General features: G+C 41.6%; 3 protein-coding genes across 6 annotated transcripts; 2 read left to right on the top strand and 1 right to left on the bottom strand.

Moving 5' to 3' along the window:
• Positions 1-1,151: 1,151 nt before the first annotated feature.
• LOC115042255 (interferon-induced protein with tetratricopeptide repeats 1-like) lies at positions 1,152-3,694 on the top strand. The gene is made up of 2 exons (XM_029500351.1): positions 1,152-1,307; positions 1,867-3,694. Exons 1-2 carry the CDS (start codon positions 1,303-1,305, stop codon positions 3,302-3,304), a joined length of 1,443 nt encoding a protein of 480 aa, XP_029356211.1. The 5' UTR covers positions 1,152-1,302; the 3' UTR covers positions 3,305-3,694.
• A 459-nt stretch (positions 3,695-4,153) lies between these two features.
• Positions 4,154-7,878, bottom strand: prpf38a (pre-mRNA processing factor 38A). Of its 3 annotated transcripts, none has more exons than XM_029500545.1 (10): positions 7,692-7,878; positions 6,964-7,123; positions 6,754-6,875; positions 5,920-6,005; positions 5,624-5,734; positions 5,417-5,523; positions 5,286-5,312; positions 5,056-5,210; positions 4,679-4,727; positions 4,154-4,502 (listed from the first exon to the last, which is right to left on the bottom strand). In XM_029500545.1, exons 1-10 carry the CDS (start codon positions 7,819-7,821, stop codon positions 4,457-4,459), a joined length of 993 nt encoding a protein of 330 aa, XP_029356405.1. In that variant the 5' UTR covers positions 7,822-7,878; the 3' UTR covers positions 4,154-4,456. The 3 variants fall into 3 exon arrangements, with proteins under 3 accessions (XP_029356405.1, XP_029356406.1, XP_029356407.1); XM_029500546.1 differs by having other exon boundaries at positions 5,119-5,210; XM_029500547.1 differs by having other exon boundaries at positions 4,154-4,499; positions 5,119-5,210.
• A 2,659-nt stretch (positions 7,879-10,537) lies between these two features.
• Positions 10,538-19,990, top strand: orc1 (origin recognition complex, subunit 1). Of its 2 annotated transcripts, XM_029500183.1 has the most exons (17): positions 10,538-10,652; positions 11,304-11,431; positions 11,790-11,962; positions 12,130-12,556; positions 12,963-13,218; positions 14,013-14,072; positions 14,678-14,785; positions 15,291-15,531; positions 15,624-15,730; positions 16,140-16,241; positions 16,317-16,488; positions 17,582-17,689; positions 17,834-17,983; positions 18,294-18,413; positions 18,487-18,644; positions 18,732-18,819; positions 19,563-19,990. In XM_029500183.1, the coding sequence occupies exons 1-17, from the start codon at positions 10,558-10,560 to the stop codon at positions 19,755-19,757; spliced, it is 2,688 nt and encodes an 895-aa protein (XP_029356043.1). In that variant the 5' UTR covers positions 10,538-10,557; the 3' UTR covers positions 19,758-19,990. The 2 variants fall into 2 exon arrangements, with proteins under 2 accessions (XP_029356043.1, XP_029356044.1); XM_029500184.1 differs by lacking the exon at positions 19,563-19,990 and having other exon boundaries at positions 18,491-18,644; positions 18,732-18,817.
• Positions 19,991-20,567: the final 577 nt, after the last annotated feature.

Genomic DNA, 20,567 nt, shown 5'->3' with positions numbered 1-20,567 from the left:
TGTTCAGAAAGTGACACATTACAAGCATAGGTGGAGTTTGACTTTTGTGCTGAGGGGGGGCAAACATTTTAACACCAGGGAACAGTTCAACTAGATTCAAGATGAAATATATACACACATTAAAGAAGGTGTCTTACTTAGTGTAGAAGAACATGACTTTTTTGCGTCCTCCGTAAATGTCCGCAGTCTTCTCAGGTGACAGCTTGGCAGGTATTTCGTCCTCAATGTGAAGAACCGCAAGAGATGAGAAACTTGCTTCTCCCACTGATGACCGTAGCCAGTTCAAATTCTTCTCACTGCAGAAAAACTTAAACTGCTGTTGAAGTTGAAGGACGTTTTAAAAATGGCAGAATATCCATTTAGTCTTCACCGAATGACAGCTAGCTATGCTATGAATGAGTGCTATATGAGAGGAAAACTGTCTCCAACATGTCACATGACTGCTCAAAAATGTATTTATTACTAAGTAAAATATAACAGGATTCATATTTATTTCATACAATCCTTTAGTTTTATTGAAATATTTAAATTAATACATTTTTTAATAAATATTTGTATTATCCATATCATAGTCTTGACACACTTCAGCCCCCCCGCCTATAATAAAAAGCTGTCGCTTGGCCATTCTCCTTCTTCTCCTCCTGTCTGCCAGTCTTCCAGCTCTCTAGGTTGTGTAGTTGTGTAGTAGGCTAAGTGTGACTCATGCAGTGACATCCAGTAAGAAGAACTGAGGACACGCGAGCCTGAAATTACACTGAGGAAAAACCAAAGATCAAAATGATAAAGATCAATCTCTAAAGAACAGAAACTGGGTATTAAAAAGACCCCGCCCGCTTCACCAAAAAAGTATATAATCAAATTGTAAAAAGCTTGTTTTGAACAGAAATAAACTGCACATTAAAATGAAACAAAACAATTTACAAAATAAAATTATTTTTAAAAAAAAAAATGGTTAAAACGTAATGAACAGATCTGCAGTTTCTTCCTTTCTTCTTTCGTTTTCAGGGAGGCCTTGGATCAGTATAATATTGATGATTGTGACATAACTTTTTCCTTTTAACTTATCAAAGTTGTTCATCCAAGTTGAATTTCGGGAAAACGAAAGTGAAATTCGTTCAGATCACTTCAGTTGCTGTTTCAGGGAAACAAGAGAAAACAAGATATGCCAACGCCCCACTTGTAACAACCGACCAGACTTTAGTCTGGGTATCCGAAGACCTGAACTCAACAAAACCATATCAGGGACCTGCAGAGATTAAAGAGTGAAACAGTTGATATTCACCACAAAGGAAACAGCTGATAATGAGGTGAGTGTAAAATCATTATGATGCGTTTGCTGTCAGCGACATTATGAGAGCGCTGTCCTCTTTCTGTTCTCTCTCTCTTTGTCACCATTAACCACGTTCCTGGTTGTTTTCTGTTCACTAATTATAACTCATTCATAGTCTTTGTTTATACCACAGGGGGAGGGTTCACTTTACACTCTGCAGCACCTACAAACTATTCCTGCCCTTTATAGACAAACCATTAAACCAACAGAACAAAGACAACATTAAGAAACTTTCAATAAAAGAATGCTAAAAGACAGAATATTCCTGGAGACATTAAAGGAGTTCAATCTCCGCCTGAATTCATTTATTTATCAAATGCATAATGATATTTCCTACTTTTTTGTTTCTTACTTTCTGTTTTTTATCATGTTTTTCTCTCATTCCTTTCTTTCCTTTTTAAGCAGCCTGTTTCAATCCATTTCCTTCATTTTTTCCTCCTGATGCTCATTTCTCCATTTTCCTTCAATTCAAGCCTCAGATCATGTGATCTGAACCTGCTAAAGATGTGTTTGCTGTGTTTTTGATTCTCAATCAGTGCAGCTCAGAGCAACGCCAAACCTGAGGACAGACCTCAGGACAAACCTGAGGAGAAACCTGAGGAGAAACCTGAGGACAAACCTGAGGACAAACCTGAGGACAAACCTGAGGACAAACCTGAGGACAAACCTCAGGACAAACTGGTGGACAAACTAAAGGCCCTGGAGTGCCACTTCACTTGGGGCCTCAAGTACAGCAGGGCCAGCCTCTTACGATTGAGGGACAAGCTGGAGGACATCGGCACTGAGGAGGGAAACGGCTGGCTGGGCCACATTTACAACCTGCAGGGCTACATCCACCACCAGCTGGGCTTCAACGATGATGCCAGGAGTTTCTTCAGCAAGGCTGCAGAAGCTTTCAGCCGGATCAGGAATGCTGAGTCAGATGAGGGCCCCTGGTTGGTGGTGAACTTTGGGAATAAGGCTTGGCTGCACTACAGTCTGGGAGAACATGCAGAGACTCGGGTTTGTCTGTCACGGGTTGATGAGCTAATGAGAGCGTACCCATCTCCGTCAGAGGAGGAGCTCCATCCAGAGATCTGCGCTGAGAAAGCCTGGACTCTGATGAAGTTTGGCCCGGAAAAGAAGCTGCTGGCTGCTGATTACTTCCAGAAAGCCATCAGGATGCAGCCAGAGATGGTGGAGTGGCAGACCAGCCACGTGTTGACATCAGTGTCCAAGTTTAAACACAGCAGCACGGGACCAGATGATGACATCATGGTGGAAATGAGAAACGCCATAGAGCAGGATCCAGAGAACTTGTTCCTCGCTGTTTTGTACGCTGAGCAACGCGGTAAGAAAGGAGAAGATGTTCAGGATGAAATACAAGAGTTAGCCAGGAAGGTTTTGGTAAACCCCGTCAGCAGCTACAGTGGTATTAAAATATTACTGAGGGCGTATGCATATTATCTCTCTTTTGAGGAGGCCATTAATTTGGCAGAAGAGGTTCTCCAGAAACATCCAGATGAGCGTTACCTGAAAAGATGTGAAGCTCTCTGCTACAAATGGAAGATCATTTATGACAGAAATAATCCCCCAAACCAAAAAATGATCAACAGAGCAATTGAGCTCCACAAGGAGGTGATTTCTCTTTACCCTGATTCCTGTCTCGTAAAGGAAATAGACCTGGCAGACATCAGTGCCAAGTCCCCTCGTAGTCTGGCCACAGCTGACCAGATGTACCAGGAGCTGCTGAGGAGGAGGAACCTGCAACCTGAAGACAAACAGCTGCTTTACAACAGATATGGAAAATATCTCAACTATGATCAACATGAATACAGCAATTCAATTAGATACCACATGAAGGCAGCAGAGATAATGATCAAGTCATTTCATCGGGACAACAGTATCAGCATTCTGCAGAGAATTAGAGACAGAGGCAGGAACCGAATGCACAGAGAAATTGAGGGGTTCCTGGCCAGGCTGCAGCCGCTGTAATGTTTCCAACAGAGCAGGTTCTAAAGCCACAGTAATAATGTCTGAAAGCATTTCTTATGGAAAAGGTTTGTTTCAAATACAGGAAGAGAGGTTTGGCTCCAAATCGATGCAAATGAATCCTCAGATACGGTTCCAAATAAAACTGAGCATTAAATCAGACCTTAACTCAGTGAGAATGATTTGATTTGAGGGAAAAGACCAAACAGCTGAATAAAGTTGAGGAATTCAGTCTTTGGACTTCCAGAGGAGGAAGAGGAGCAAGATGGCTTTGACTTTATTCAAATTCTTCATAAAATAATCCTAAAAACAAATACTTTATACTTAGTTTGTATGAAACTGTCAGTAATCATTTTATTCTTTAGTCTTTCATTGGTGGATGGGGCCTGTGTGTGTGTGTGTGTGTGGGGGGGGGGTTTCTGTATCCTTTAAAATGCTGGTTGTTTGGAGGTGTTTTGGCTGTCTGCAGATCATCAAACTCCCAAATAAAGCTTTGTAATATCACTGATCTGTTCCTGAGTCACTGAAAAGTTTTGTGTTTCTTTCAATGCACTGATTTTTTTTCCTTCTACGTGAGTGGAGGCGACAGCTGATTTTAATTTAACCAAGCACAAAGTATTTAATATGAAAATGGATCAGCAGTAGAAGATGAATGAACGGATGACTTAGACAGAAACTCATGTTTTTTTAATTCATCTATATATGATCTGTGAAGTGTCCAGATTAAAATTCTGAAAACTTTATAAACCTTATTTCCCAAACTAAATCGACTGAACCAGAGCTGTGACACTTCTAATGTGAAATTTTACTCAGAGTTGATCACAAACAAATGAAAACAAACCTTTTTATGAATCAGGATCTTTATTTCTGTGATAACTCAGGGAAGACACCCAAACACTCACTTTTCATTTACAGGAAACAGGTTTTTTAGGTTTACACTGTTATCAGTGTTCCTGAACACACACACACACACACACACACACACACACACACACACACACACTTCAGCTTTTAAATCACATTGGCAGCAACAATATCTAACATTGAAAACCTTGCGGTTAAAAAAAAAAGTCAGGTTTCATTGAATATCCAGAGTCTTTAGCTCTGATGACGGGAGATTATAAAAAAGAAAAATAAGGAGAACAAAAAAGGAGATCACTCGTTTCCTCTTCGACTCTTCTTGTGGCTTTTCTTTGAACTCCTGTAATGAGAAAGAAACAAAATGAGGATGAACATCAATAATCTAATAAGTGATGATGGTTAATTCCACTGCAGAGGTTTGAAAACACAATTCATCTGCTGAGGAAGATCAACTCCAAAAAGCACCAACTGCATCTGTCACATTTCAGCCTTCAGGAGTTGATTGTTCAAACTCACCTCTCTGGAGACTTTGAGTGGCTGCGATGTCTGTGACTTCTGTGGTGACCTGGTTCGTGACAGCAGAGAGGATTTCAGAATAAAAGCTGGAACAACTTCAAACACAGCAGGAAAGATTGACTCCCTCCTACATGAAGTTAGGGAGGTTTTCTGTTCATTAAAACGTCAGATTACAAACAACTGTGTAAAAAAAAACCTTAAACAGTCAACTCTATCCTGATTAGATGGTCCAGTCTGTCAATCACACAGTACGCCCGCCCCCTAATCCATCACTAAAGCCTATTTCAGATCTGATCTGCTCTCAGTTCAGGTGTGAACGGACTCAAAACACCTTGAAGACACAGTCTGACCATGAACTGAAAATATTTTTCAGAAACCTGATTTCAGAGAGTGATGATGATGATGATGATGATGAGGAGGAGGAGGGTCTGCTCCTTTACCAGGGGATTTGGAGCGATGGCGTCTGTCTCTGGACCGGCTGCGGTGTCTGCGTGGGCTCTTGCTGCGATGGCGGTCTCTCCGGGGAGATGGGCTGACAAGAACAGAAGATACAAGTGAGTAGAAGTTACAGGAACTTAAAAGAAGACAAAAAAGTTCAGATGGGTACCTTCGTCTCTTTGGAGATCTGCTCCTCCTAGAAAACACAGAAACAGATTGAAATTCAGGACTAAGTCAGGATTTAGCTTCCATTCTGTCTTTACCAAACGTGACACACAACAGAGACATAAAAAGACAAACCGTCTGGGTGAGCGGCTGCGTCTATAACGAGGTGACGGAGAGCGTCGGGGTCTGTCATTGTCACGGTAACTGCGTCTGTGGGGCTCCGGGGTTTGGATTCGCTCTGGCTGCAAGTGGAAAAACCAAGGGCAACACATCATACAACTGACCAAAACCTCCCTTTCTGATGGTCGTAATTTACTTCACAGGAAGCTATGATATGTTTACCTTCTCTTCTTCCTCGTCTTCCTCTTCACTGCTCTCCACCTCATCCAGGTCTTCCTCCAGAGCGCTGATACGTGGATCCAACATCTCAGCCTCCTCCAACACTTGTCTCTTCTGTAACAGAAACAAATGAAGTTAATTTATAAAAAGAGTAAGGACCAGATGCAACATAAAAAGCAAAAAAAATTTCACTACGATACCACGGATGGCAGTTCAACTTATTTTGTAGTTCAAAGAAACAAGATTCTTTAAACAGAGATTTTTAGGACGTCAAGTGTTTAAACATGATGTAAATGTACCTGAAGCCTTGGCAGAATTATGTCACACATCCTCTCTGCATGAAGAAGCTCGTCGATGAACTCGTCCACGTGCATCAACTCAAACTCTGAATCGGAAAAAGACAATCAGCATCTAAAAGAAATTCATCATAAACCCACAAAATAACCAGTCTTCAGCCACCCTGAAGTTCATCCTGACAAGGCCGCAGACCACAGTAGACTGAACACACGTTAACAGGTTTTTAACTTGTCAAGTTAAACAAAGATATTTATATATTTTGCATACCATAAGGCGCAATATCAATGAACAAATATTTTCATACATAAGGTGCATGATAAAACAATTATAAAGCGAAACAAAACAGTCAGGTAAGTCGAACTTGCACTACATAATTAGCTATCTAACGTTGCAACCCACATCTAACCGAGGAAGAACATTGATACAACGTCCCTGTGTCAGCTGGGAATGCTCCAATAATCCATCAAGCGGAGCAGCAACTAGACTCCAGACTGCAGGAAAACTTACATTTGGAGGGATTAAATAAATGTTAAAAGCTAAATGTTTTTATAGGAGGTGTTAGTAGTATAAAATAATGATTTGCCTTGGAATCATTACAAATACAAACAGCGCAAATTAAAATTGTAAGTGCTTTAAATGGCTCAATCAGAAGCACATGGAAAGCTTATCATTCAATTGACCTAGAAATTCATCATAGCATCATAAGAGTTTTTGTTTCTCTATCCCTAGAGTACATTATATGCAACTCTATGAGCCTCTGATGTATGGTGAAGCAAGTTTTTCAGCTCTCAAGGTTGTGTAGTCAGTGTGACTCATGCAGCGACTTTAAAACTCACCTCCATTTCTGTTTTGGCTCTTGATCTTTCGGTAGTCATTATACAATGGCTCCAGATATTTGTAACAATCCACTGCAGTGCCAGTTAGTCTCATATACATGGCTCCAAGTAAACGAACATATCTGATGAAACAGAGAGACATCCTGATGAGAAATATGAGATTAAACAACAGCAGAATGAGTAGGCTGACACAAGCACATGCAAACTGACTTGAAATCCTCGTTTTTAATGAACTCGACTATGATGTCTTTCTCTGGCTGAATCTGAAGCATCTTCAGCGTCAAACAGAGGAAAGGAGTGGGCTTGATGTTCCCACCATAAACTCCTCCCACGTATTTCAGCTCCATGGCTTTATCCACAACCAGCTCAGCTGTGGGAAATCCAACACATACAGTTTCATTAAAATCAGAGAAGGTTGCATGGTCACAGAGCCTAAATTTCAACTGTGATGTCATCATTTTGTAAATTTAAATTGAATTTGTACAAGTAACCCAATTGTTATGTCTTCTATCATACAAGGAATCCAACATAGATTACAGATTTAAATATCACGAGAACATATTCAATTTATCCAGCTAGTTTCACTTAAGAATATCTGGGGAAACCTAAGAGTTCATTTCAATCATTTTCTGAAGAAGAAATATCAAATACCTGAAACAGAAACAGAATGGAGCTAACGATCACTATATGACCTGTTGTCACCTGAAATTCCTATTCACCTTCTTCACCAGCTCTACAGTAAACAAACTGTTTTCGTTAAACTGGGCAAATCCACACTGTGTTTCTGTAATAATCTATTATCAAAATAATATTTTTTTTGCCCCAAAGCTTTGGGAAGCGTTTACTTCCCGCTTTCATGATGATTCCTTTTTTTAAATAAGAAAACCGCCGCTTGCTAATTTTAGCTGCCAGGCTAACACGCTAACATGCTAACTGACCGGTGAGGCCGAAACATTCCTCTTTCCAGAATTTGGACTCGTAGATTCGAGTGCGGATGATTTTCTCCACCAGATACTGCGGATTGGTTCCGTGTATGCTGTTGGCATCTTTAACCGTCCTGTTAGCCATCAGAGAAAGACAGATGTGTTAGCGTTCTGGCATGGACAGCATCAAACTGCGGGCTTCCGCCGGAAACGACGCAAGAGAAAACGTTTCCGGGGTAATTCCTTCACATTAAAAGCTCCCACAGAGACACTGGCCGCTTGAACTACTGGACAATAGTTTGAGTTTTGTTTATTTGTACAGTTGAAATCAGTAAAATAACAATAAAAACAATGTGTGTGCAAGGAAAATTAATAAATAATAAATTAAAGAAGAAATTTCCTCACAGACGCTTTTGGAGTGCAACTAGGGACAAGGTGTCTGTGTGTCTCTGCCTCACTCAGTCCATAAACAACTTGGACTGCAATGCTTTCTGTGTTTGCCTGTTTGTGTATGCCGCTGAATGTGTGTGTGAATAACTTTGTGTATATGTATCTGTCATTAGTTGAATGAATGTTGAACTCAGTTTAGCGGTATGTCTACATGCATTTCCTCATCAATACTTAATTTTCCACATGAGCTTCGGCAGGAAGTTCTGCAGTGCATGATTTACATCCACTATCAATATTTACTGCATGCAAGTAACATGTCCTTTATAGAGCAGGCAGTGGCGCCTCCAGAAATCTTTCATAGGGGTGGCCAGATGGGGCCAATTTAAATCTTCAGGCGGCACACAGAAACTATAAGTCATAATTTCAGAATTTTATTCTACTTTTGTAGTAAACCGGCCTGTAGTGTGTTATATTTAATGTTACTAATGATTACTAATTATTTTGCAATTATATTTGGCAAAAGGTGTACTACAAACAAAACAATGACAGATACTGATACAAAGCAGATACTGGCATTTAAGTGATTATGTCATGGTTTGTAATTTAATGGAAACACACTAAACAAAGCATACATTTCTCCAGATGATGTTACTATCTAGGATAGCCATCAATTTCATTATTAGGGCCACATGATCGTAACCTGTTGGTCCAGGAACAGGTCTAACACCTGCTTTTGCTGAGTCCTGCCACCCTCTGTGACCAAAGGTGCTGACTGTCCCTGGTCTGCTGCTGTCTCATGCTGTTGGTCCAGGAACAGGTCTAACACCTGCTTTTGCTGAGTCCTGCCACCCTCTGTGACCAAAGATGCTGACTGTCCCTTGTCTGCTGCTGTCTCATGCTTTTCCTCATCATTGTGTTCTGTCACTAATGCTGCTCTGTCTGTTCCTCTCCTCCTCACTAAGCCTCTGTTGATCCCCTACCATCTCTTGTTCTCCTCCTGCTGTACTTTTCTTCTTAAAGTAAGAAGAGATGTCTGTGGACTTTCTATTCATTGTCTGAAAATTGACATAACATATACAAGCACCAGCTAAGGACGTTAGCGAGGTGTCTGCTGTGTACCAAAGCGGCTTGCCTGCTTAGTTGGCTGTGCGTTTGGGATGAAATGCGTAACTGGTGCTGCTGCAATTTATACTGGACAGTGGGGTGGCGCCATTGATTGTTTTGTTAGAAAAAATTAACTGCTTATAAAAGGGAAAAAGCTTGTTCATTCCTCACAGTACAGTTTTGTAAGTAGTATTGGATTATTAAATCCTGCACCCTGCGACAAGGTGTAATGGGGAGGAGTCAAATGCGCAGGACCCCCCACAAAAAATAAAAAATAAAAAATAAAAAATCTAAACATTTTATTAAGGTCCCACTCAAGGATAGCTGTGTATGTGGGGGGGCTATCCAAAACCAGCTGATTTTTGGCTTGGTGAAGCCCTCAAACTAGGGCATCTCATGAAAATACTCTTATCAGAAAACTGACTCGATAGTGATCGCTACAACAAGTTCCCGAATATGTGTATGGCTTTTGGCATTTCTAGAGCCTAAAATGTGGACAAGACGTAAATAATAGAGACTGTCCTGATGTTCTCCGGAGGAGCTGTGTTGGAGTGAATTGGTGAATTCGACTGTGGAAATGTCCTTCAGAGGCATTCAGATCAAATTCTGTCTGACTCACTGCTGAAGTAGACACATTGTCTGAAACAGGACAAGAATCTCTTCTGCTTTGGGAAAACAAATGGTGTGGCTAACTCAAACTGTGTGCCTGTGAAGAAGATTCCCTAATATTTTTTTCAGATAGTTTTCCCCTCGGCTCTGCACTGTAGTGAAACTGCACACCGCTATCCCTTCAATGCACGCTCATTATAATCAGACATTTTGATTAAGTTGAGCATGATATTTGAACAGTTGCTGCCCAAAAAGCATAAAAGGCATGAAATAGCTGAAAACTCTGACAAGAACACTTTTTTCAACGCTTTCAAATTTGCAGCTGTAATTATGGGGGAGTTGTACAGGTATAGACATAAATAGACATAATCGACACCAATTCATTTTTACATGGCACACTAATCCATCACACAAGTTTTGAATTGCATGAGTTGTTTTTTTTTTTAATCCTACGACAAGTGACGAATTAAAATTTTGACGAAAGAGAAAGAAGAAAAATGATCAGAAATGCGGCCGGTAATATTAGTGACTCCGTGCAGGGCTCCCACACACTAAACAGGATAGACATGCATAGGTAGGTCTCCTCCGGACCACAAGATGGCGGTCAAGTGATAAATAACACTGACACTGTAACGGAAATTACGCAATTTTCGCGCGAAATCTTGTTTGTGTGGTGTTGGTAGATTTTCAGTGTTTCCGGTGTAGTTTGATCAAACGTGGACAGACGCTTGGTGACCAGTGGGTTTTGAGAAATTTCAGGTTTTTTTTTGTTTTCAATATGAAATATTTCGGCAGACTGAGAGTCCGCAGGGTTTACAGGTGGAGCGAAGAGCCTCTGCGCTTCAACAGGAAACTGAAAACTTTCGACTATAGGTGAGACCCAAACTCTTTAATACACATGGAGATCGGTAGAGATCTGGTTGATGGAGCTTTAAATTAGTGGCTGATAATCGATCATCAACAGTTCGATCGTCTCTGTGAACGTTCACTCTTTAAATGCAGCAGTCTTTAAACTTTAAAGGTAGTTAAGAGTTTTAAAAATGCAGAAAATATTTATATTATTAATTCCTGCCCACTGTATATTAGTTTGTTTCTCTCCTTATTGATACGTGTTCAGAATATTTTTAAACCGTGCTAGTTATCTATTGATGGTCAAAATATTACATTTGGTTAAGTTATTCATCATTATTCAGAATTATTCTGCTAGGTTTTTCTTTGTTATTGAATAACATTGAGAATATCCAATGTTATATTTATCTTATTATTATAAATATCCAGAATGAGTTGGATTTAATTCACCTTAATATTGATTAGTAGTACCATTAGAAGTACCAGATGACTTGAACACTGAAATATTAAAAAGTGCATTTTTATGTCAACACATTGGTGTTTGAATCCACATGTTCAGAACCTGATGACCCTGGAACAACCCCAATAAAACACATAAAACATTTCAATGGGTTTACTGTGAAAGTTCCTGCTTTTGTTTCGTCATTCAAACTGTTTAATATCTCTGTGTCTCAGGTCTCTGGCCATCAGCGTGGATGGACTCCCAGGCGTCACCGTCATCACCACTGGCCAACACATCCTCATCGAGGGCAAGGACGAAGACAGTCCATACGTGGCGCGAGTCATGCGGCTTTTTGGTGATGGTGAGTCCCAGACAGCAAGAAGTTACTAAGCCTTTGATACTTTATCTCTGTTAATATAGAACTTGGACCTGATTTAGACCAGATGAGGATCTACCTTTAGGACACCTTTAGAACGTACGCCTCAAGGATGTAATTGTACATGAAAGTGACATTAAACCATAAATTTTATTTGTCTCTCAGCTCTTGCAAAACATAGATTTTCTTTGTGATAAAGAAAGAAATGGAAACATCACTTTGTACAAGAACATGGGACCTTTAACTGGATGAAAAGCTCCTGACTTGAAACATTTCCTTGAAAATATCAACACTCGACTGCCATGTGAAAAGCAAATCTCTTCTGTCTCGTGTTGTGTCTCAGAGAGTGGAAAGCAGAAGAAGGCATCGATTCGGTGGTTTATACGTACATCAGAAATTCCTACCGATAAACTGAAGCTGCTGGGCAGAGAGCCTCACACCCAGGAGATTTTCTACTATCAGAGTCTAAACTGTGAAGAGGAAGTTGACGTTGAGTCCATCCTCAGGCCTGTGCAGGTAAAAAGTTTTTCTAAAGGTGTGTGCATGTGTTAATTTAAATAATCTTTTCCTCCCAGAGGAATCTGGCCTTTCAACGAATGATGGAAAAAATGGCATCACTTAAAAAGGCAGCATCGTATGTGATTGGCCTGAACTGACCTGGACACCGCTCCCCTTTCACTCAGGTGAAGCACCTGGATAGTGCGGCTCCCTTCCCTGACTCTGATGGAAAAGACACCCTGTATGTGAAGCTGTCCTGGGACTGCAAGGCCTTCATGGAGGTGGACTCAACTGTGGTGGAGTCTATGTCTGAACCTGCTCTGACTTACTCCCTCCATCCTCACGCCTCTCGTCGCAAGCCTTCCCTCCCCCCCTTACTACCCTGCTCACCGCCTGCGGCAGCGCCGGCATCTCGAGCCCCCTCCTGCCACGCTCTTCCAATGCCAGACCCCTCCATCATGCACAGGGCTGCTTCAGGAGAAGCAAGGTACACAACTGAGGTCGAGTCCATGCACTCGGCCACCAAACTGTCAGCCTCCAAATGTCTGAGTGCCAAGAGGAGAAACGCCTCCAGCAGGACACCAGGTGTCCGCAAGAAGCTGGAGCTCAGCAGTAAGTGTTGAGCCTCTTTCGACTGGAATTTGGTTTGTGGGTTGATCTGGAGAAGGAACCCAAAATATTAGTTTAGCTGAAATAAGGAGATGGAAGATGAAAGTGAACACTTTCCAGAAATTCTGTCTTCTTCAGGGTGTTATTTAAAAAAAAAAAAAAAAATGTCCAACAGCCATAAATTGCCATGTGTGACTTCATTGATGGACTTCTGGGGATAAACTGATGGAGCACCTTAGTTCAGATTTGGATCAGGCTGACTATTTGACTGGAGCTTTGCTTCTTGACTTCTGTGTGTTTGTCCATCCATTCTCATCTTCCATCTTTGATAGTGAGACACAGGTTTGACCTTTTTACTTTGTGAGTTTGTGAACGTTGTTGTTGTTGTTGTTTGTCCTGTTTGTTTCAGGTCCAGAGAAGATATCCTGTGTGGACGCTGTGGACCGGCTGCTGGACGAGGAGCCTGAGGCCTTGCTTGCTCAGAGGCTGTCATCTTCTCCTCCTCAGGCGCTTCCCCTTAGCCATCGCCTCACGCCACTCAGGAAGAGCCGTAGAACCCCCACCAGTCAGTATGGTGTCCCCGTTAGTCCCTCCCTTGTGCTCAACAGAGTCTCCGTCTCTGACATCAATGGACACACATCGCCCTCCAAAGACGATGCCAGCAGGTTAGATTCTGAAAGTTTATTGCCTGGGAAAGACGAAGAACAACTGTAGTGTGCTCTGTGTTAGATTCATGGGGTTCCTAATAATCCAACCACCTCCATGGGTCATTGACATTTCATCAGTTCAACTGGGGTTAACAGAAAAACAGTTTTAAAATGGGACAAATTGAGTGCTATGAACCACAGATGGACTAGTTTATATGGCATTTTAAAACAGTTAAGGTTGTTTTTTTTTTTTTGTTTGTTTGTTTGTTTTGTTTTGTTTTTTTTAAAATGTCAAACCGGATTTGAACCATAAGAACTGCTTTAATTGTTTTGGTAGGTTGTTAAATGGAGATAAACAAACAGGATTAGCACAGTGGTGTAAATGTGAGATAAATCATTATGACCTCACAGACTGGTTGGTACGTCTTTCAGCCCTCAGCGGGGCAACTCGATGGAGGCAGAATTGCCCCCTGGCTCGGTTAAAACACCGAGGAGAAGAAGAAACACCACGCTGAGGAGAACGCAGTGAGTCTGAGGCTGCTCTGTTGGTTTAGTTCAGCAGCACTGGAAACGGGAGGTCTCTCTGTTTTTCCTCCCAGCTCCCCAGGAGCTGCTGGGAATGAGCACAAATCTATTCACAGCAGGTGGTGTTTTTTTGTTTGGACCCCCCCCCTCTTCCCGGAGTCTGCACATCAGCTTGGAGTCCACATATCACTAATGCTTTAGTAAAACTGGAACTTTTGATGATGATGCTGCATCATTATTACTGATGTAAATATGTGATTCAGATTTATCATCCAATTTGTCCTCAGAGCAATGACTCCATCCAGAAGACACCCAAAGACCCTAAGAATACCTACTTTGGGCGTTCTGTGAGTACAACGTCACGTCAAACACCAACATTAACAGTCAGTGTTTAATATCAGTCTTTCTAGCTTCATTAGCAGGTAAAGGTGAACTAAACAGTGTTATTTAAGGCATTAAACAGAATCATCACCAGAAACCTGGGAGGGGGGGTTGTTTAGTTGGGATTTTTTGTTTTGATTTTCTAGTAAAATAGTGATTTAAAAGAAAAAACTGTCACCATCCTTCAAGGGATACCTTTAAGCCGCACCAACCTGGGTCTGCCATCAAACATGCAGGGTTTTCTTTTTCTGAAGGTTCACCTCAAATCTATATTTTTGTGGGCTAATTCAGCCAACCAGAAGAGACAGTCAGACTCTTCTGAGAGTATCACACCTTTTGATGTTATGATATAGAGATTTAAAATGCCTCAATATCGTGGGAATGTTTAACCATATAGTTACAGAAATTGTTGTTATGAGATAAAAGTTTATGTTAGAGGCCTGATGATGAAACCTCAGTTTGCTCTCAGTCTTAATAACCTTCATTTGAAATGACTTAAGTGATTTTTTGTCCTTTAGTTTGTGTCTTGCTGTCTCTCTATCGTGATGATGTTTGTGTGTGGTGTCTACAGGGCCGAGGTCATCGATGAAAAGTCTCAGATGATGCCAGCTGCCACCACACCGAGGAGTTCCAAGAGGAAATCCGCCCAGCTGGTGTCAGACCGCATCAGAAAACAACTGTGAGTGCAGAGACAGCATCGGCAACCTCTGACTTCCTGGTTGTTGACAGAAGGATGTTTGATTAATTATTTGATTAGCTCTCTCAGAGAACTTATTTTTTTAGTTGACATTAGTTATTTGTTGTCAGGAAAACTGTTATTTCTCCAACACCAAGCTCAGAAAATGACTATCTAAAAGAGTAATCATGGTGGATGATTTACTGGCAATATGAAACTGCACTCAGATGGTTTGAAAACCACAAATATATCTACTTATGGTTATCAACCCTTGAGAGTAAAACACCAGACAGAACATACAAAACATGGACCTTTTATTAAAGTTATTAAACACACTTATAATATTTCATCATTTGTCATAATTTAAAAATGTTATATTTACTAAAATATTGTTTTGAATACTACATATAGAGATGAATTCTGATTAGTTTCCGTCAAAACCAAATCATGATTCTGCTGCACTGTATGAATTGTCTCTCAGTTGTGTTACTTGAGAGTTTTTGTTCAGGAATCTTCTGGACAACCATCAGGAGCTAAACTCAGACTGTGAGGATGAAGAAGAGTTTGTTCCATCGAAGAAGGAGCTCCAGAGCAGCAGTGAGGGTGAAGAGGAGTCCGGGCTGGAAAGTGATGAGGTGGAAGTGGTAGCAAAGAGGAATCGCCGCATTGCATCGGGATCTCTAACTCCTCGTTCAAAGCAGCACACCCGCTCCTCGAACAGGACGCCTCAAAAAACCCCAAGCAAGAAGGTAAGAGTCCATACTCCGGTCATTGTGTTAAAAGTGTATTAAACACCCAGAACAAGACCACAACCATCCTGTGTTGTTTCCTTTTCCCACAGATTACAATCAGCACACCGCGGACCCCCCGTCACGCCACTCCCAGCATTCCCAGCAGGTCACTGCCGGCACGACAGCCGGCAAATGTCCTGGAGGAGGCCAGAGCGAGGTGAGCACAGGGTCCATATCTTAAGCAGAAGCTGAATCGGACAAGCTCTGTACTCTATCCAGATACAGTCTATCAAGCACACACTAGCCCCGCCCCTGAATCCATCTGCTGCTTTCTGGTCCATTTTCCTCTAAATGACACCATCATTTAAAAAATGAACATTATGTTGTACTGAAGACTTGAAACTAGAGACTGAGACCATAAACTGATTAGGAAAAAGTTTAATGAGCTAATAAATCAGGGAGGAGAGACATTTCCTTTCAATACAGTCTGATGTCTAATTGTCATTGGACCGAATAAAGGTCTGTTGGACTGACTCACTGCTGGAACTAGAATCTTATGGTCTTTGGAGGACCTGCAGGTTTTAGTTCAGACCTGGAGTTTCACGTTTTGCTTCTTGTCCCACCAGACTCCATGTGTCCTCGGTGCCAGAGTCACTGCCCTGCAGGGAGCAGGAGTTTCAGGACGTCTACAGTTTTGTCGAGAGCAAGATCATTGACGGCACAGGAGGGTGAGTCCTCAAGCCACCAAACCCTCCCATACACCCCCCCACGTCCACTCAGTGACCTCACTTTCTGTCTCTCAGGTGTATGTATATCTCAGGTGTCCCAGGCACAGGGAAGACAGCCACCATCCATGAGGTTATGCGGTGCCTGCAACACGCTGCTGATGTGGACGAGATCCCCCCGTTTCACTTCATAGAGATCAATGGGATGAAGATGACGGATCCTCATCAGGCCTATGTCCAGATCCTGCAGGTCAGTGCTTGTTGACCTGGACCCAGGAGCCGTGGAGGGTTGTACCCTCTTGATGAATTTCATCATTTAGTTTGCGTTTCCTTTTTTAGATATTTTGTAGATAAACTAACTGTTTATGAAAGAAGGGAAAAGAAACCAGATTGTTTGTCCATGTTGTTCTTTGTGTTTCAGATGATGATGATTATTTTCATGTTCAGTGTGCTGTTACATTAGACCAGAGTCGTAACATTTAGAGGAGACTAACTGATCACCAGAAGGGAGGAGCTGCATTTACTCGATTTAATTATTTGAAAGAAAAATGCTTAATCGGTTAATAAGTTGATGAAAAATATTTTTTTCGCCTCAAATATTAAAAAAAAATGGTGACGACAAAGTGAAACATTTAACTTTTTTTCACATTTTATGGACTAAATTAGATTTAAAAAATTTAACTAGTATCTTAATAATAGTACAAATAATTGTGTTGTGGGGGTTTAAGGACAGTATAAGACACTGGTTTACATCACTTATGGCCGCTGTGGGGCAACAGTCAAAATGCAGGAGTCCGGATGTTCCCATTCAGTGTGTTTATTGAAGATTGGCGTACAGTATGTGCGTGTGTTTGTGGTTCTATAACAATAAAACACATAATACAGATTGATTAACAATAATGACTCACATAAACATACATGTAAGAGAGATCATCCTGTTAGCAACTATTAGCTCTATTAGCATTATTAATATTAGCAACTTGTTAGCCAAACTATCGGCACACATCGCCATAATAATATAATATGCACAAACAGCCATAACTAACATAACACTTACTGGTATCTGAACGCACACTTGCAAACACACTTCAACCAGCTGATATCCACAATAAACGGCAAAGCAGTCTCTCTCTCTCTCTTTCAGTGACACGCTTTTAAATAAGATAAAAAAAAAAAAAAAACAGGTTTATCAATTAGTTGATTAATTTTTGTACCTACTCCTATTGTGTTCTCAGCCAGGCTAAACCCATCCTGGAGCTGATGTCAGGCTTTTCCTCTAGGAGGACAAATCTCAGGGGTTTACTTGTGTGCTTCTGTGATAAAACTGCGTCTCATCTCTGCAGAAGCTGACAGGTGAGAAGGCCACCGCTGACCACGCTGCCGTGCTGCTGGAGAAGAGGTTCAGCAACCCCGCACCCAAGAAGAAGACCACAGTGTTATTAGTGGACGAAGTACTAACCTGTTTCATATCCAATGTTTATTTTAGGGGCATTTTTATAAAACCTTCCCCTGGACTGATACAGATATGGATCATGATTGGTTTTGCGCCCGATAACATTTTTTTTAAATGCTCTTTTTCTGTTTGAATCTCAAAGCTCGACCTATTGTGGACCAGGAAGCAAAACGTGATGTACAACTTGTTTGACTGGCCCACGAGGCGCCATGCTCATCTGGTGGTGCTCACCATCGCCAACACCATGGACCTGCCAGAGAGGATTATGATCAACAGGGTGGCCAGCAGACTGGTGAGAGAAGAGCGAGGGGGGGGGGGTTGTCTGTCTGTCTGAGTGCTGGAGCCTGCATTTTGCTTCAGTGTGTCATCTGGCAAGAGGATGGCACCTGTTTTAGTCAATTAGGGGAGACTAATGTCAAAGAAGGTGTCAGAACCAGATACTTATGAGGGTTGAGGGGGCAGAACTGATGATCACTCAGCCGATCACAAGCTCTGCTCATTACAGAGCAATAAAAGCCATGAAGATGAAATAATTCAGAGGATTTGACCATGTGGGATTTTCTCTGGCCTGATGTTGAGCTGTGTCATGTGATCCTCTCCAGGGTTTGACCAGGATGTCGTTCCAGCCGTACAGCTTCAAGCAGCTGCAGCAGATCATCACGTCACGGCTGAACAAGGTGAAGGCTTTTGAGGAGGATGCGCTGCAGCTCGTGTCCAGGAAGGTAGGCAACAAAGACGTTCATGAACCCCCCCCAGGCTGGTTCAAAGGGTTTCAGCGTTCCTCTCTTCTGCCAGGTAGCTGCTTTGTCGGGTGATGCTCGCCGGTGTTTGGACATCTGCCGTCGGGCAACAGAGATCTGCGAGCACTCTTCCACCACAGGATTGGTGGGAATGTGTCATGTGATGGAGGCACTGAATGAGATGTTTTCCTCTGCCTACATCACTGCCATCAAGTAGGATTCTCTCACATCGATTGGAAACCAACAGATGGTTTTGTCACAGTGTAAAGAACACAGTCAGTGACTGTTGTCTGTTTTCAGATGGGCAGCGGTGCAGGAGCAGCTCTTCCTCAGAGCCGTCATTGCTGAGTTTCGGCGGCTGGGTTTGGAGGAAGCCACCTTCCAACAGGTAATGCTTCATGAAGGAATTTCGTCAGAGTGACGCACAGACAAGGTTCAAAATGACTTAAATGATCTCAGTGGAGGAGCTTTAGTGTCTCTAAGATGATGATCTCAAACCACTCACTCCAAACAGTTGGCTGTCAAATGGGGCCTTTGATTCTCAATCAGGTATCAATTCTACAGTATGTCAATAAAGTGAAAGTATCAAAGGTCTGTCCGCAAAGAAATGTTCATTCTGTACAGAAACTGACCCTCAAAACTAGCCATCAGGACTCTCGGGAATTTATGAGTCACAACAATGCAGACATCAAGTGGCAATTTTACACATAACTTCAAGTGCAGAAGAAACTGCGCTTTCTGTGCTACACTGTGTTTCTGCCTTCCACTGACTTCTACAGAAAAGCTTGTATTTGTATAAAAAAAAAATAGACCACCATTTTAAGCCACCTTTGTAGTGAACCCTGCACTTTCAGTTTGGTTGAGTCATGTGTGGACTGAACCTGGTAGGGTGAACAGGTCAGTGTATTTCCTGGAGATATTCGTTATCCTTGGCTGGGTTTATTTTTCCACAGTTTGTGCTGTGATGTTTCACCTCATTTCATCGGATTCATCAGACAATTGTTCTTTTCTTTTAGTCTGCAATTTCTTTAGTACAGTTTTGAGTTAATGTAGAGGAGGGTGTCTTCTGTTCTTAATGTCATGTTTATATGTCCTGCTGTTACTGATGCCTCCTCCTATTGGCCCTGTCAGGTGTTTGTGCAGCACCAGGCTCTGTGTCGAGTGGAGGGCCTGCAGCCCATCAGCGTGTCCGAGGGCATGGCAGTGTGCCAGCGTCTGGGAGCCTGCAGGTTACTGCTGCTCGAGTCCAGCCGCCATGGTGTCCTGCAGCGTGTCCGCCTCAATGTCAGCCAGGATGATGTGCTCTATGCTCTGAAGGCCGACTGAAAGCAGGCCCCCTCAGATTCCTGAATCTTGATGGACTCTAACTCTGATCCTGCTCATGATCAGATCTGAACTGAAAATATTTTTTTAAAACTTGATGTACTGGTGAGCTTTTACTTTTTATATTGAGACAGAAATCACTCTCTTTAGACAAACTTGAGTTTTGAACAAATTTTACAGTGTATTTAGATTTAATGTTGTTTGCATGCGACCACATTTTTTTCAGATTTTTTTTTTTTTTTGCTTTCATTTAGTAGCTTTTTGTTTTGGTTGGGTTTTTTTTTTTTAGGTGGGAGAGGTTGTAATGTCCCCAGTTTATTGAAATCTGACATTTTGCAATTTCAGTTTATTTTTAGTGCATTTTATTTTTATGTTTCAGTCTTTGAATATGCAATAAAACTCGTATGAACGTCGAAAATGAAATGCATTCTTTTGTTATTGTTTTTCTTAATTTATTGTCACATTATATGGTGTCTACAAAGGAATTTGTCTACAAGCAATTTGTATAAAAAGTGTTTATATTTTCCCCTTTTTCTGGATTCCAAGTAGAGCTCTTACATTGAGCATTTGTAATGTGGGCAAGTGAATCATGTCAGACTTATTTAGAGAGCTTTTGTTATAACTGAAACCTGCAGAAAATATGTTCAGCATACACATACTCATAGTTAGTCATCCACTGGGATGTGGACATCACAACACAGCTCTCCAAAGTCTGGGGCAAACTTCCAGTTCCAGCTCACTAAATACAGTAAGACACCAGTAGGTGTCAATGTGTGAGCACGTTCTTGCAGGATTTGCTCTCACATTTTAGCA

Source organism: Echeneis naucrates, chromosome 4 (genome assembly GCF_900963305.1).
Source record: "Echeneis naucrates chromosome 4, fEcheNa1.1, whole genome shotgun sequence".
In the NCBI taxonomy this organism is placed as follows: domain Eukaryota; kingdom Metazoa; phylum Chordata; class Actinopteri; order Carangiformes; family Echeneidae; genus Echeneis; species Echeneis naucrates.
The sequence above is the reverse complement of the archived record's forward strand: the minus strand, read 5'-3'. Positions and strand labels throughout refer to the sequence as shown.